This window comes from Tachyglossus aculeatus, chromosome 6 (assembly GCF_015852505.1).
Source record: "Tachyglossus aculeatus isolate mTacAcu1 chromosome 6, mTacAcu1.pri, whole genome shotgun sequence".
In the NCBI taxonomy this organism is placed as follows: domain Eukaryota; kingdom Metazoa; phylum Chordata; class Mammalia; order Monotremata; family Tachyglossidae; genus Tachyglossus; species Tachyglossus aculeatus.
This window is the reverse complement of record NC_052071.1, coordinates 13,308,598-13,326,538: the sequence shown is the minus strand read 5'-3', so window position 1 is coordinate 13,326,538 and position 17,941 is coordinate 13,308,598. Positions and strand designations below refer to the sequence as shown.

At 42.9% G+C, this 17,941-nt stretch overlaps 1 protein-coding gene across 2 annotated transcripts in view; it reads left to right on the top strand.

Annotated features, from left to right (window-relative positions):
- ATRX (ATRX chromatin remodeler) overlaps positions 1-17,941 on the top strand; it is a 191,483-nt gene that overhangs the window by 81,485 nt on the left and 92,057 nt on the right. For both annotated transcript variants that reach the window (XM_038747865.1, XM_038747867.1), the window contains exons 10-12: positions 1,246-1,318; positions 14,437-14,570; positions 15,814-15,993. In XM_038747865.1, the coding sequence (XP_038603793.1) occupies positions 1,246-1,318; positions 14,437-14,570; positions 15,814-15,993 (387 nt within the window). The remainder of the gene's footprint in view (positions 1-1,245; positions 1,319-14,436; positions 14,571-15,813; positions 15,994-17,941) is intronic.

Below are 17,941 nucleotides of genomic sequence, written 5' to 3'. Positions count from 1 at the left end.
AGGATTTGCAGATCAGTCGTGCCCGGAGAGTTCTCGGCCTCCGAGTGCAGTGAGACCAGGGTGAAAGTTATTCAATCAGCCGATCACTCGGTGATCTTTATCGGACACGCGTTGTGTACAGAGTGCTGTACTAAGCGCTTGGGAAAATGCAGTGCCAAAGAGTTGGTAGACGTGTTCTCTGCCTTCACAAAGCTTACGGTATCCCTGGGTTGAGTTTTCTTTGTCCTGTTTCGTCACCTTCTGGTCTTCTCCCCCTAGAGAAGGACTGTGTTGACTAGAAGGTTGTGTGGGGGAGTAAACCTGACCTGAACTCCCTGATCATGGTGGGACAAAACGGCTGGGTATCCTCTGACAAGTCTCCCCCGAACAGAGGCTCTTAAGACATTGGAACAGGAGGAAGAGTATCCGATTCTTGGAAGCAGTCTCGTCCCACTATCCTAGCCCAGAGCAGGATCATTCCCATGCCAGTCTTCACGTCTCGGCCCTCCAGCCCCGTGACGTGACCTCCTTTGAACCTGCCATTCACGTGTAGAGCACAGTGGAGGTCGATTCCTGGGTCATTTCCCTCTCTGTCTCACCGTCCCCGCACACAGACTAGCGGGCGGTATTGGATTGGTATTGCCACTTTCCATCATCATCAATGGTATTTATTGAGCGCTTACTATGTGCAGAGCACTGTTCTAGCGCCTGGGAGAGTACATTTCAACATTAAACAGACCCATTCCCTGCCCCCAACAAGCTTACTGTTTAGAGGACTACAGTCTAAAGTCTGAGATCAGAAGGTTGACTTCCATCACCGTGGCCTGAGGTATCGTCCGCTCGGACAAACGAGTCTTTGGGCATCCATTTACATCCGGCAGCCAATTAGGTCTTCCCTACCCATTTGTAAAACAAATGCAGCCTCTAGATTTGAAACTTGGAGAGGGTGAATCTTCAGCATATTTTTACCAACCCACCTCTGGTCTGAGCTCCAAAGTCTGGCACATTATGATCGGAAATGGCACCCGCCCTTCCTTTTCACAGGAGTCTGCTGATCGCATCCCCTTTGGTCTTGGGTTGCCGTCCCCCCCCCCGCCCCCTTTTTCCTCCCCAAAGAGCAGAATGAAATTTATTTTTGTTGGAAAATTCCGTTTAACTTTGCAAGGCGTGGTTCTGAAAAAAAAAACCATGATATATGCACTGTTTTCCATTGGGCCAGTGGATGATTCTTCTCCTTTAAATGTGCCTCAACTTTTCTCTTTTAAGGAGATGAAGCAGAGACTAAATCGGTGCCTGTCACCATGGATGATGATGATGATGACGATGATCCTGAGAATAGGTATGATTCCATCCGTAAGGACTTTAAAAAGATTATAACACCCCCTAGGCGTGGGCGCACACAAGAACAACGGAGCAGCAAGCAGGGTGTCAAAACCAGGACTGCCTGCCTTGTAAAGACTTGCTCACAGGCTTCCCGCAAGTTTGAAGGAAAGGCCAGAAAACAGGGGCCAAAGCTCAGAAACACAAAGCGCCAATAAATCCTTAGAAGCATTTCCACCCCTGGCGTAGGGTGCGTTCTAAATGCATCGCAGCGCCGTCGGTTTTGCGTTCCCATGTAAACTGTGGCAACTTTTCGGAGAGAGATTTAATCCCGGGCGGACAGAAAACCTGTTCAGGATCAGCTGTGACTCAAAATGACGTAAATAGATGTTGGAGACCGGTCTAGCTCTCCTTTGGTCGTTGGTCTCTAAGTCTACCCTGGTGGTTCCGGTCATTGAAATCTTGGTTAGGAAAGCGAAAACGGGGGAACTCGAATGGTCGTAAAAAGGAGTTGAAACTCCCCGCCATTTAAATCCCTAATACGGTGCTTTAACCTGAATATTTTTCCGAGAAGCAGAAGTATCGTAGATGGGTTAGCAGTTTGTGTATGAACTCCTTCCCATCGTGTGCGTTCAGCGTTGGCTTTCAGCTGAAGTGCACATTGATTTCAGATGCACAGTGACCTGTGAAAAGTCAGCATTTATGGCAGTGAGCTGACCCAGTTGAGGGGCATACCAGGACAAACATTTCATGGTGGTTCCTAATCTGTAAAGGTGGAGTTATTCGTTTGACTCTTTTGAGCGACATTTTTTTTTTTAATTTCCGAGGAGAAGTTAGTAAACGCCGCTGTACTGTAATCGTGTTTCGCAAACACTGATGTCGTCTATTTTTCTGCTCCACTGCCTTTACTGCACCTAATCGATAGTTACAGAGAAATTCACAGCCTCGCCCTGTATTTCGACTAGGTTCGTGACATTTAACGCGGTGGCTGGATAGCGTTCAGCGGGATGGGAGAGTAGTGCTTTTCGTTGCCGTTCACCGGTAGATTGAGATTGAACAGAGTTGAAGTTGGTGCTTAAAATTAGGTTTGCTCCTTACAGAGTGAGGGTTTTCTATACGGGAAACTTGTTTTAAATAACAGACTGTGAAAACACAGCCACCAGTTCTCATCGGCAAAATACCAAGGGGCATTTTATTGAAGTAAGTTCAAAATCTCATTTTGTGTCTTGAGTAGAGCTAGAAATCCACGTATGAGGGGCTTCACAGTAGGGGATCACTGAAGCACTTGCAGTCGTGATTTATTCACAGTTGTGCTTTATGTATACTCCCCATCTGTAAAGAACACCCGGAGAAAGTCTTTGTCACCCATTTCTCTCAAAGAAAACATTTACTACAAATGACACAACCGACAGTGATGTTATTTACTGCTCAAAGAGAAGTATTTTCTTATTCCAGTTCATTCTTGGTATATAAGCCTTAATTTGGGGGAAGGTGGTCAGCAGAATGCCACGAGGGAGCGTTTTTAAATCCGTAGTTGAGTTTGTGTGAACTAACACAATATGAAAAGCAGTTTCAACTTTGAAATATTCGGAGACTTTCTCTCTGGGAGGGCAGGGCATTTTATCGGTAAATCTCGCCAACAGCTCCATGGTGTACGTAGGACTGAAAATGGTGCCACTGTCCTGCTAAACGACATTTCAGAATTTTATAACCAGAATTTCAAATTGGCTTTGAAGGTAGATATTTCAGCCATGCAAGAGGGAAAGTCTTTTGAGGTTCCCAGCAAGAAGGTTGCTTAGTTTTTACCGGGCCAAAGAGGGAGATTTAATACCCAGAGTTTATTTAGGGTGGACGTACTGGATTGCACAGTTGTAGTGAGGCAGCTCATTGGATTGCATTTGAATTGTGCACTAAATGATCCTGAAAGTTTGCATCCAGGGCATGAGATCAAATCCTCGAATTATATTTGCTAGCTTGCAATTTGTGACCAGGTCATGATATGACGGACAGTGCTGTATGCTCTCTCATTACTTTGTGTATCTGTTTTTGTTTCATTATAATTTCTGCTTCTACCTTTTTAGTGCTGTAATTTGCAGTGTTCTTGTTTATTAAAGAGGTAAATAGTGTATCACTGCAGTATGCTTATGAGTATTTGTTGGTTGAAATAAATCTTTGTAAAACATTTTTCTCGTTCAAGCATTTAATTTGCACTGTAATGCATCTTTTATCAAAGGGTTGAACGGTGAGGTTTTTGGTTTTGTTTTGCTTTAAATGGTATTTGTTAAGCGCCCAGCTGTGTCCCAGGCACCGTACGGAGCGCCGGGGCCGATGCAAGCTAATCAGGGTGGACACGGTCCGCGTCCCACGTGGGGCTCACGGTCGTAATCCCCATTTTACAGATGAGGTGACGGAGGCACAGAGAAGTTAAGCGGCTTGCCCAGAGTCACACAGCAGACGAGTGTCAGAGCCGGGATTAGAACTCAGGTCCTTCTGACCCCCACCCCGGTCTATCCATCAGGTCACGAGGTTGTTGGAACAAAAGTCAATCAAGTTAGTAGACAATTCGGCGCTTGGTGAAAGAAGGCACTTGAACCAAAGCAAGTCTGACATTATATATGTAGGCTTTTAAATTGAATAAAGTCAGTTAAAGTATTTTGCAGAAGTATAGATTACATTTCTATTATAGGAATGTTCGTTTTTAACCATCCTTAGGCCTCTGAACACATGAATATATTCATGGATATGAATAGATGCATATATTTTAATAACATTTTATATTTTAATAAAATTAATAGCACTCACCATTCCCTCCTTACTTAACCGTTCGATTTTTGGATTTTAGCCTCCAAGCGAATTTGTAATTTTGGACATCCTGTGTATGTTTACAAAAAAACAGCGATGGTATTGATCGATGTTTACAATCCTGAATTCTCTCATTTTGAGAGCATTCTCTGCCACTGTAACAAGCTTATTCTTGTCCTGTGATTAGAAGACAAGTATTTTCCTGTTGGCACAACTGATCAGATCTTAGGACTTTTTAGACCAGATTTTGTGCTTTCGATCAAACAAATGATAATAACCGATCCAACTGCACCAGTGTTGTCTACATTGTGATTTGTCCTGGAGCATGCAAGGTACCCAAATGCTTTTAAAACAGTTCATTTGGAATTGGTTGGGGTTTTCATTTGCCTTCCCATCCCTGCTCAAAACTCTACCCCGATCATTTTAAATCCACTCTTTATGTTGGAGGCCTTCTCACGATTTAATAATGGATCCAATTGTCCAGAATGGGCATGTATAGCTCACAACTGTCGACAAGTACATTCAAATCCCATAAGGGCTTTTCCAAATTTCCATCGAAGATGGCTTGAGATGAGACCAGATTTTGTCTTTCAGGCCAACGTAAACATAACTTAGTACAGTTCAGTTCCCAGCTACGTTTTCAGAAGAATGATGAGTAAAAGACGCCCGCTCCGGCAAGGGTCAATAAATATTTAGCGGGATTAAGGCAGGAATTTAAAATTGTCCAGCCGTATGTATCGGAGGGTCAAAAGGTGGGCCACTGTTCCTAAATCTAAAAAAAGTTGTCATTATGTCTTAGGTCTTGTACCAGTATGAGAAATATTATAAATTTGATTCTGGTGGACCTAGACGTCATTATGGGAGTTTCATTGATGGGTGTCTTGCCACAGCCAGCAACTGGCTAAAAGTGTTAGTGTGGTACTTTGCTTTTATAAGATGATGATGATGGTATTTTTATAAGATAAGATGTGCCACCTACGGGAGCTGGCCCAGAGCCCTTCCCCGACATTTCCTCCTCAACCCCTTCAATTTAAGGAGCTTTCGTTCTCTCTGGGGTCGTTAGGAGAACCCCAAAGTTCCCAGTGAGTGAGCGGGAGCCCAGGCAGTAGCACCGAAAACTTACAATTCCCAGGCCACCAAGTAGATGACACTCCCTTCCTGCATCCAGAGCCCTTGCAGATAATTGTGTATTTTCCCCCGTTAGCTTCGGCAGTTTGTGCAGTTTTTAAATTTTTTTTTTTGGTGCGTGCCGTCTTTTGGCGTGAGGAAGCATCATGCCCAGCGACTCCAGAATACGTTTGGGAGGAAATTTGTAGCTGTTGGATTTTGCGTTCCTTAACGAAGAAGTTCCTCTGAACGCGTATTTGGTTTCAGCTCTGCTTACGGACAGATGCGAATCAAAATTTCCCCGCAATGCCGCAAATCGTTGGCTTCTTTGTTGCACACTCCTGCAATAATTTAAGACTTCAAAGCCTTTGACTAATTTCTTGTCAGAGAATTTGCCGTATTATGGTTATTTTCATCTCTTTCCAATTCACCTTGGCCCCCTCTCTGGCAAAGTTGTTTTGCATATTTTCAGAATGGTTCCCTTCATGTTGGCACAACCGACTTTTGCCTCTATCTAGTTAAACGAGATTTTTCAAAGTGCCTGATACCTTTCTGAAAGTGGCAAAAATAGTGATATTTAATAGTTCTCTGAGATTGGACTGGTAAGTACTGTTCATCTGTTGACTTCAAAAGTACTGTGGATTCGAAAACATTCCCCATTATGATCTTAAATGCCCTTTCTTCGATGTTATAATCTGTCTCGTGTGCTGTCACCCTGAGATTCCAAAATGAAATGGGGGATTTGGGAAATGTGTATCCATCCTTGATTTAATTCTCAGATTTGAACATTTGTTAATTTGTGTGATCCTCCTTAACCTGATTTAGGCACAGCTTTTGCCTCCAAGGTCAGTGTAATTTGGAGCTTTAGAGAATTACTCTGGGAAATTAATTTGCTCCCTTTTTTCGGAGATAATTTTGTTTGGCTCAGCAAGTGTCCTAATATAAGTATTCCCAGTAACTGTGGGTACTCAGCGTGAGAGAGATTTCTTTATAATCCTGATTTCATTCTGAGATTTTTTTTTAGTCATTTCATAATTCACTTTCCTGTCGCCCTCTCCAAAAAGAAAAACAACTATCGCAGTCTACACTGCTTTGTAAAACAGGTGGTTTAAAATGGCTTTAAACCATGACTGAATTGATTATCTAATGAGGGACTTCTAGCACAGTCAAATACTCTGTTAGTATCTCAGACTTTCCATTCTTCATGCCACAAGTTTACTATAATCAATAGTGATGCACATTCCTCCTACCTTGCCAGATTTTTCTTTCCCTAACAAACACTCATGTGAGTAGAGGAGGAGCATCGAACCCTTAAAATTTTAAAAATGGGCTAATATTATTTGGTGGGGGGGCGGAGAGAGAACCTTCCCCAGCTTGGAATTAAAAGTGGAATATTTGTAAGCGTGGAAAAATGGAAGAATTTTGAAGCGTGGAAAAGTTGGCCAAGTTTTGCCGGGGGAATCCAACTTGCCTGTTGGAAAAGTGGATCAAGCTAAATAAAAATTCATTTCCTAGTCCAGCTTAATGTAGTTTTAAAGTGCAAGGAAATAGCATACAAGAAAGCATTTCTAGGGATACTTATTTTAATAGGAGTGAATAGGGGTCACTGCTTGGTTTTGTGCATTTTTAGACCAAACCTTTGGTAGAAATGTTAGCATCTTGAGAACAGCCATTTGCACCAACAAAGTTGAAATCGTCTAGTTATTGAAATAGTGAGCACACTGCAATTAGTGTTGCATGTGTAGCATGGCATGGGTTAAATAGCGTGTCATATATTTGAGCTTTGAAGATAGGGTATGGATTTTTTTTTAAGTTAAAATAGGCTTTGGAAATGAAGTCTATCAATTTGGAGGGGGAAAAATTAGATTTACACTCATGGGTTTCATCTGACCTTGGATTTTTATGATTCACATGCAACTTCCGGTGTGGCACGTGTTTACTTGGTAAAATTACTCCTTTCTGGTGCTTGCCAGTCACACAGGAGATTCAGTAAACCACCAAATTTACAGCTGATTTGCTATATATGGCAAAATTAAGGCAACTGGTCTCATTCAGGGTTTTGGACTCCAGTATCATTCCAAAAGGTCAGAATAGATGAAAACCCAACTGTGCGCTCTCGACTGGCTCCCTGAAAATCAAGTGTTAAGGGAAAGAAAACCAACCGTGCTTTCCACATAGTAAGCGCTTAATAAATGCCATTATTATTAAGTGAGATAGAGTTTCCCATAGTGTTATATTCTGGACCCCAGAGCCGGAAAATTGACCTATACCAAATAAATATATTTCCAAACAGTGTGGATATGTATTGTTACAAAGCAGCGTGGCTCAGTGGAAAGAGTGGCTCGTGGGTTCAAATCCCGACTCTGCCGATTGTCAGCTGTGTGACCTTGGGCAAGTCACTTCTCTGTGCCTCCGTTCCCTCATCTGTAAAATGGGGGAATAAGACTGTGAGCCCCCCGTGGGACAACCTGCTCACCTTGTACCCTCCCCAGTGCTTAGAACAGTGTTTTGCACAGAGTAAGCACTTAGCAAATGCCGTCATTATTATTAAGTGTAAAAATGTCCCAGTGATAATGGATATCGAGTTGATTTTTTTTCAAGTATGCAGATGTAAATATTTAAAGGGTACTTTGCACATGCTGTCCAGCGAAAGGATGCTTTGTACTGACAGAGTAAAAATCTGTTAATACTGCCCAACAGAACCTTGTCAAAATGGACAAAATGGTTAGCCGAAAGAGCAAAGGGATAGTAATGATGGCATTTGTTAAGCGCTTACTTTGTGCAAAGCACTGTTCTAAGCGCTGGGGATGGTGTTTGAGCCGAGGTAAATTCCGCTTGCACTGTAAAACCAGAGCATTTTCACAAAGTGAGAGAGTACTCTACAAAATACAGGCAATAGTAATAGTAAATGAACAGTAATGATAATACTACTAGGGGTATTTGTTAAGATCTTAATGCGTGCCAAGTGCTGTATTATGCCGAGGTACATACAAGATAATTATTTTGCACCTGATTCCTGTCCCACCTGGATCTCTCAGCCCAAGTGAGTAGGAAGGAGAAATGGTAATGACATAATCCCCATTGTACAGATGAGGAAACTAAGGCACGGAGAAAGTGAAATGACTGGCCCAAAAATCACTGTGGGGCATTCCTGAGTTCAACTGTTGGTATTAGCAGAGGATATTACAGGATAGTACAGTGCTAAGCGCTTAGTACAGTGCTCTGCACATAGTAAGCGCTCAATAAATACAATTGATGATGATATTATAGAGGAATGAGAAGGAGCAGCATCCTCGGGAAATAAAGACCACCTGACCCTAGTGTCAATTTAAAATTTTTTAAAAAAAGATGGCATTCGTTAAGCGCTTACTGTGTGCCAAGCACTGTTGTAAGCATTGGGGTAGATAATAAAGTAAACCGGTCAGGCACAGTTCCTGCATGGGGCTCACAGTCTTAATCCCCATTTTACATGCTGTACCCACCAGACCGTGATGTGGAACTATTGTGGAAATGGACCAAAAAGCTGTGTCAACTGTGACAGAAATCTGGTCGATTCCTATTTGATTTAAGCCCGTATTGGCTGTGGAAATGCTTTGAGAGAATCAGAATAAGTGGGTTTAATTTTGGAGGGTGTTTAGTATTTAATAAGTAATTCAAGGGGTACGGGGGGAAAGGGGAAAAGAAGCCACGTTGAATTGGTTGAAACTAAAAATCCATACCCTATTCATAAGTAATGTCTAAAATATATTTTTCCCCCAACTTGAAAGGTATGGGAAGTTAACACTTGCTTTGGAAGCCCTTAATTTTTTTCTTACAGTGGAGTTTGGATTTGAGTTGGATTCCGTTCTGTAGCCATTGTTGATGTATCATATTTCAGACTGTATATTTTAACATGTATTTTGAGGCCTTAAGGTGCTTGCAAATAGTTACGCTTTTTATGTTAAAGGGTTTTTTGGGGAGTTTGGGTGAAAAGATATGAAAAAGAGTGATGAAGTATTTTCTGGTTTTGCAAGCTCCAGGGCAAGACAAGGCAGCTTAACCTAAAATTTTAATTTTTCCACAGCGATTCTTTGGTTACTTCCTGCCCGCTTTAAAGTGGGACATGTGAAAAGCCGAGGGAAAAGGAGTGAGAAGGATTTAGGGTTTATCTGAGCAAGTTCCATTTTGATGGGCCGAGGTTGATAGTGTCATTTCTGATATCCTTCTAAACCCAGATTTAGAAGTTTGACCTGGGCTGCTTTACTTCTAAATATATGCATTTTTCCTGTTTTACTGCGTTTGGCAGCTTCTCTAAAAGCCAGCTGGTGCAATAGATGACTCTCTTTTGTTTTCTTTTCCCGTGCGAACCGTTTTGAAATTTCAGTAACGCGGCCTCCAGGACTGCCATAATTTCATTTTAGTGGACCACAGTCACTCCTTTAACTTCCAGGAGACACCAGAAACCCTGATAGCGATCTTGGATTTACCGGCTTGACCCAAATTGCTTGTCGGTTTCAGCTCCGTTTGTCGCAGGTCCTTCAAACTGTACGGTGGCTGCCACACTTGACTTTGGTTTAAGGTGTGGTAAGCTACTCGTTGAGATGCGGTTTGCATGGCGCCGGTGGATATTTCCCCTCCCTTCCTGCGACTTCTTCTATATTGATCACATTTTGGATCTTTGCTATATATGGTTTATGGGTGTATTTCAGTCAGTTGAATTTACTGTGTGTAGAGCACAGTTCCCTGCCCACAACGAGCTTGCAGTCTGCCCCCTTCTTTCCTTTCCATTTCCTCCCGCATTGCCCAAGTTTTGTGCCAGGCTGGCACAGCCTGTGCCTTTAATGTATATATGTTTGTACGTATTTATTACTCTATTTATTTTACTTGTACCTATCTATTGTATTTGTTTTATTTTGTTAGTATGTTTGGTTTTGTTCTCTGTCTCCCCCTTCTAGACTGTGAGCCCACTGTTGGGTAGGGACTGTCTCTATGTGTTGCCAGCTTGTACTTCCCAAGTGCTTAGTACAGTGCTCTGCACACAGTAAGCGCTCAATAAATGCGATTGATTGATTGATTTAATGTTTCTCCAATAGCACGTCTCTTCCAAGAAGCCTCTTCTGACTAAGCCCTCACTTCCTCGTCTCCCACTCTTATCTGTGTCACCCTTACTTTTGGATCTGCACTGTTTATTCACCTCTCCCTCAGCCCCACAGCACTTATGTATACGTCCACAATAATTTATATATATTCATGTTTGTCTCCCCCTCTAGACTGTCAGCTCCTTGTGCTCAGGTAATCCCATCTCTGTTATATTGTACTCTCCCAGGCGCTTAGTTCAGTGCTGTGCACACAGAAAGCGCTCAGTAAGATTGATAGACTCGCAGCTTACAAATTGGGATACTATGCATGTTCTGAAGATAGTGATCTAGAACAACCCAGATAATGTTCTTCGTTTACCGGGATAATTTCTCTTCAGACTATAACTGAAAGATCTCTAGAAAGAAAACTTGAGGCAGTCTAAACATCAGCAGTATGTTTGCTACTTTCACTAGCCCAAATCTGGTTTGAGATCTTCAGAATGATGCTTTGCTGAAGACCGCTGCCTTTCAAAGGATGTCTTTGGGTCCCTGAGACTCGCGATAGTCGGTGAAGAAGAACCTCCTAAAATGTCTTGTTGCCGGCTTGTGGGAAGAACACTTCTCTTCCCCAAGAAAAACAAAGTTCGGCTATTTCAAGTTTAGTTCCATTTTAGTAGGTTGATCGGCTTAGTGGTTCGGGGCCTGACCGGGCTTAATAAAAAGGCTCCGTGACTGCCCTCAGTATCTTATTTGGCCGTACCGTCAGAGCTCTCTGTGTTGGGAAAGTGATCCCATTCCACATGTCTAGTATCTTCAGAGCAGCGTGGCGGTCAAGGATGGATTCGGCGTCCTCCTAATGTATCGGAGTGAAATGCTGAGGGCATTTCAAGCACTGCTCTACCGGCAAGGCTAGGGACTGTTCAGTTATCTTCACAGACAAAGAAAAGTCACCCACCCCAAAAAATATCCTTTTCTCACCTGTAAGGAGAGCCCGATGTGGTTCCACTTATCACGATCTTGAAGACCGCAGATTCGGTATGATCAAATTCTTCAGAAGCCAGTGGTGCTGTTCCCCCATTTCACTCCGAGTTCATTAGTTGGCCTAATGAAGGCCCTGAAGTTAAATTCAATTTCTTCGTTGCCCCCGACCGCTCTCCTTGGAAGTGGCATTTTGTCTGGTCAGGCTTCACCGTTGGAAAACCCTGATATTCATAGGAGTGGAAGAATATCATAGCTTAGGTTGCCTGGCTAGCAGACTTCAGCCAAAATAGAACACTAAGGCTTTTTAATTATCATTTCCCTTAGAGAAACAGGCTTCAGGTCAGTGAGCTTATGTCAAATAATAGGGCAGGTAGCGGGTCGCAACATACTTTAAAGCTGGAAATCCTTCTGGCGATCATGGGACTCTTCCCTCTTACTTCATCAGAGTGGCAGATTTTCCGTGCTTTTGAGGAAAAGGAGAGAAAAAAGTAACATCTTTTCATTGTGCAGGGGAGGGGTCCAGGAGGAGAGAGGCAAGGAATTCTGCTGCCCTGCATTCATTCATTCAATCGTATTGAGCGCTTACTGTGTGCAGAGCACTGTACTAAGCGCTTACATGCGGTGTGAGATGTGAAAATATTGGGCAGAGGCATCCCCAGAGAAGAGAGGTTTTGGAAAGTGATATTCTGGAAGCCAAACTGCTGGAGCCTGTGAATAGCTTCCCTTGTGATGCTCTCCCCGTCCTCACCCTTAATTACGGTACTTAAGTGATTCCTCTGTGCCAGTCACTGTACTAAGCACTGGGGTGGTTACAAGCAAATCACTTTGGACACAGTCCCTGTCCCACATGGGGCCCACAGCCTCAACCCCCATTTTACAGATGAGGTAACTGAGGCGCAGAGAAGTGAAGTGACTTGCCCGTGGTCACACAGCAGACAAGTGGCGGAGCCGGGATTAGAACCTGTGACCTCTGACCCCCGGGCCCAGGCTCTATCCATTATGCCACGTGATTTATATGAACTGGAATGGGAAGTTGGTGGTTTTCCTCTGGAGTATTGCCGGATAGCCATTCCATTCCTGAGGTTGGATCCCAGAGGGTCTTCCGGAAGAGAAAACAAGTTTTCGGTGACTGGTATAAGGCATAAGGAGGTATAAGGAGACTCAATTGTTCCATCACTGGCCACGTTGATTTGAAATCGGGCATATGAAGTTCCTTCTCTTTCCCCCGAAGATCAGGATCAGAAGATCAGCTCGAGAACCGACAGGCAGTTCATTTTGGACATCAGTAGAACTCTAAGTACCCCAAAAGGTTTTAAATAACTAATCCAGGCTCGATAGGGATATCACAAGCCCAGTAGTGTTTAGACGCATGGATTTTCACTCAGTCCCCTCAGCCACTCTGGTTCACATCTTTGAAGGCCACAGACAGTGAAAGTCAAGATTAATCTCTTCCGAAGAGCTAGCCACGGAACGAAAATAAAGGATACTTTCGCAAACTCTGTAGCCACACCACGGATACGGATTTCCATCTGGGAGGTGAGAAAGCAGGCTCCAGATCTCAGGACCAAGGAAAGTCAAGTTCCCACCAGCCTTAAAACCAGTTTTTTAATAACTGGCCTGAAAAAGGTGGAGTTCTGATCCCTACCGAGCTTCAGCGGATAATGTCTGGCTGATTATTTGGAATCAGTTCATTCTCCGCCTCTCATCTCATTTGGAATTTTCCACTCGTCGCAGGTTTTGGAAGTGGAGAGCGAGATTACGGGCAGTTCTAGAAGTCGGGTTGTTTTCCTTAAAGAAAATTTGGGTTATAGTACTCATGCTTTGGTCAATGCCACATGCATGCACACAAATGTTTCTTCTAGCACCACATCACATTCTGTGTGGAGAGATGTGTAGTGTGGGAAGGACGTTCCTTAATTGTGCCATCTTATTCTGTCAAACGTGTAGTGAAAACTTGCATTATTTAAAAACCGACCAGCGTCCTGTTGGACCATAATGAGGGTTTTCAATGCGTGGCTTGGCGATAAAGGGAGTAGGGAATTCTGTTGTGATAACACACGCTTGAGTGGGTTTGGCGTATCGCATTATAGAAGGAACTGCTAGTGTGCGTCTGCGTGAATTTAGAGCGGGTGAGTACCTCAGTATGAGCTTCCCTTAATGGGAGACTCTTACGAGAATGTAACCCTTATTTTACATAAGAATTGGGTGTATATTCTTGGGGGTGATCTGTTGGTTTTGCAGGAATTCATCAAATGGATGTGCTAGTGTGTGGCTTTTCACTTGGCTGATGCAAACTCTCTTGAGTGTCCGGACCTTTTTGTACGCATTTAATTTTTCGCCAAGTTTTGCATTACTTCAACTGCCCTTTGTTCATTCGAGTACCCAAGTTGCTTATTTTTCTGAAAAGAATTACGTATAGAAGAGCATGAACTTTCGGTGCTCAGAATCAAGTATTCTCCCTCGCAAGGATCGGTTGCTATCTGTGAGAATTTTCTGGTTTTCAGAGAGTGGAAATCTATTGCACCAGCTATCTACAGAGAAGGAAAGATTATTTGCTTGTAATTTGTGTTCTCTAAAGATGTGTGTAATAGCACTCATCTCCCTTACCCTCTGGGCTCTACTATTCTTGATTGGTTCAACAAATTTGCAATTTGAAGCACATCAGGATTGATGGTCGCTGATTTCTTGAACACAGAAGAGAAAGGTATGTATCTCTGACTGGTGAACAGAATTGATGGGTAAGACGTTTTAGCCCATAAATTCCAAACCGTCTAAATTCAGGACACAATATGGTGGTCTATTACCCATATCCTTTCAGAGAACATAATTTACCCGTGAGGAATTAAATAATTCAGGAATAACACAAGTAAATTCCAAATTACAAATTTCTATAAAAATTACAGATACAATTTGGCCCAAAACGCAGTGCTTTTAATAAGCTACAAATTTTGAAAGTCCTTATTGCTAGTCTGATATTTTTGTCGAGGCACTAGTTCGGATTGAATTGTATTTTCGTCAAGGATGTCTTTATTTTCAGCCCCGCTTCTGTCTGTTTGCTCATTTGTAGCTTATGTCTTCACCTGATTTTTGAGGTTGAGAATCTTTTTAAGGATGACATTTGGGCGTAAAGGGTGTTCCAAACACAGGATCCATGAGTTCTTTTTTTTTCCGTTTTTGTTTCATTTCAAAGAATCGCCAAGAAGATGCTGTTGGAAGAAATCAAAGCTAATCTTTCATCAGATGAAGATGGATCGTCAGATGAGGAACCTGAAGAAGAAAAAAAGAGAACTGGAAAACAAAATGAAGGGCATTCAGGAGATGATGGTAAGTGCCTTGATTTGGTGAATGAAAATAGAAATGCGCCATTTTCTCAAAACAATGTTTTTCTTTTCTTTGATTAAAATATTAAAGGATCATTAAGCCATCAGACGTTTTAGGATATCTTCTCATAGGAATAATGCCAACTTCGGGTTTCAGTGGTTATCTCTGAGAGCATCACACATGCTCCTGTTTCATTCATTCAGTTTATTGAGCGCTTACTCTATGCAGAGCACTGTACTAAGCACTTGGGAAGGTACAATGCAACAGTAAACAGACACATTCCCTGCCCACAAAGAGCTTACAGTCTAGAGGCATGGAGACACATCAGTACAGATAACTAAATTACAGATATGTGCATAAGTGCAGTGGGGGAAGAACAAACGGAGCAAGTTAGGGCAAAGAAAAAGGGTGTGGGAAAAGAGGAAAGGAAAGTTTCCTGTACAGAACCATTCATTTTTGCAACTTTGTAAATAAATGGATTTGCATAGAAACTATAATCAGTACTAAAGGATGAACTGCTACATTTTTGGGCTGGATTATTATTAACCATTATTATTCATTCATTCAATCATATTTATTGAGTGCTTACTGTGTGCAGAGCACTGTACTAAGCGCTTGGGAAGTACAAGTTGGCAACATATAGAGACTATTCCTACCCAACAATGGTCTCAGAGTCTAGAAGGGGGAGACAGACAACAAAACAAAACATGTGGACAGGTGTCAAGTCACCAGAATAAATAAAAATAATATTGTTTTTATTGTACTTAAGCACTTAACTATGTGCCGAGCACTGTCTTAAGAGCTGGGTGGTAGTTTCAAGTTAATCATTCATTCAGTAGTATTTATTGAGCGCTTACTGTGTGCAGAGCACTGTACTAAGCGCTTGGGAAGTACAAGTTGGCAACATATAGGAACAGTCCCTATCCAACAGCGTGATCAGATTGGACACAGTCCCTGTCTCACATGGGGCTCATACTCTTAATCCTTGTTTTATAGATGAGGTAACTGAGGCCCAGAGAAGTTAATTGACTTGCCCGAGGTCACACAGCAGATACACAGCAGAGGCAGGACTAGAACCCAGGCCCCAGGCCTGTGCTCTATCCACTAAGCCACACTGCTTCTCATTCAGAAGTGATTCAGCAGTTGCAGGGCAAATACCTACTTTCCGGCTCATCTGCGCCATTTCAGACGGTATCGCAGTAGAGAAAATAAACTTTTGTGTCTTCTGTTAACTTTGTTCTTTCAGAGGAGAATGATGCGGAAGACAATTCTGAATCAGACTCTGACTCTGAAGAATCTAAGAAGCCTAGATATCGACACAGATTGCTGAGACACAAACTGTCCATGAGTGATGGAGAGTCAGGAGAGGAGAAAAAGGCAAAGCCTAAGGAGACCAAGGAAACCAAACGCAGAAGTCGGAGAAAAGGTATGAAATATCAATGCCGAAGAATTTAAGAGAATGAAACGTGACAGAACAATAGAGCAACATGGCTTACGTGGTGACGAGGCTTTTCTCTTTCTGTGGCATCTCTTGGCGGTTCCTTTTTTTCCTCGTAGTTGACCACCTTCTGTTATTCTCCTAAAATATTTTCTGGACCTGATTATTTTCTGTTCAGTAGTGGTTAAAGATGTGCTGGGAGTGAGGCTATGCAGTTCCAGTATTGCGCTGGCCTTCCTTTAGGCCTGTGCAAACACTTAAAATTAGGAAAGGAGCCAAAATCCTGTGAATTTATGGGTTTTTGTATTGCAGATATTTGTGTTTTGTGTATACATGTGCAGGCATGCATACGGCGTTTTTATCCGTGTTCTTCAATGACACTGTCTTCCTACCTTCACAGTTGCTGTTTAGTAGATGCTTTATGTCGGTTGTGGCTGTTGGCCCACCTTGACTTTAGTCTGATGCTGAAGTTGTAGGGGGGCTTTCTGAAAGCCACGTCCAAAACCTAAATTTTCAATTTGAAACTTTTTGCCCACCCCAGTTGAAAATCCAGTTACTTCAATTTTTAATGTCTCTCCTCTATTTAGGAGTTGTAAATTATGCATCGTACCAGAGAAATGGTCTCCGTGGATCGGCCGTGAATCGGTTTAATTGTAATTTTTTTCATTTCCTTTTGCTATCATATTCCAACTGTCGTCTTTTTACAAGGCAGATGTTCGATGGGCACTCTGGGTTATTTTTTTTCGACCTGAGGGGAAATATTTTCCGAGTTGAATGTTTTTTGTGTAACAGCCCCATGTACCAGAATCCGTTCGGATTGGAAAGAGTCGGTTCACAGTGTCCTGTTGAAAGGAATTTGGGGAACAGCTCTCTCAAAGCAGGATCCTCCCGGCCTCGGACTCCCGCATTCCTTGATTACAGTGGCCTTCGGGTGGTGATGGCTTATCTAGGCTGCAGAAAGGGGTTCTTTGTCTTCCCTCATCACGAGGTGGGCATTGGGTACATTTCATTTAGCTGGGCACTGGGCCATGCATTGAAAGATGCTAGCCGTCCCCCGCCCCCCCCCAAATCACAAGTAAATACAGAGAGGAAAGAAGCCCTACACCAAGAACGAAGCAATGCTATTATTATTATTTTTATTATTATTATTATTATTATTATTATTAATGCCCCGTCACTTCCTGCCCAGGGCCAACCAGCTCTGTGGCATTCGGCACGTGAAGCTGAGCCTAGAGGACATGTGTTACCGAGGAGATGCCACCCGTTGGTTATTTTTCTTTTTCTCTGTTTCGGTTTTTCATAGCCAAGGAAGCAGCACGGCCTAGTGGAAAGAGAACAGGCCTGGATTCTAATCCTGCCTCCACCCAATGTCCGCTTGGAGACCTTGGGCAAGCCACTTAACTTCTCTGGACCTCAGTTTCCTCATCTGGAAAATAGGGCTTGACCCCAACCCCCGTGTGGGACAGGGATTGGCTCCAACCCAGTTAACTTGTAACTGCCCCGGCACTTAGCACCACCCCGGCACATGGTAAAGTGCTTAACAAGTACCATTTAAAAATAAAATCAGGATTGTTACTGCTGAGCGTTCTCAGAATATAACAGATACCATCTTGCACACGCAGCAAGCAGAACAGCTGCAGGATTTGATTCTTTCCCCTCAAGAACATACACCACAAATCCAGAGTGTCAATACAGTGGAAGCCCTAAGGGATGCTCTCCAGTCTGAACAAACGCACAGCACCACATTCTCGAAAGGAGCCCCTTTGAATGTCTTCGAGCTCTTCAAATTAGGACGGAAGAACTTGGTATAACTGCCCAGCTCCCCCGATACAGCTGATTCCTGATCCCCTGTAGACTGTCGGCTCATCGTGGGCAGGTTATATGTCCGTTCCCTTGTTATATTGTCCTCTCCCAAGCACTTAGTATAGTAAACGCT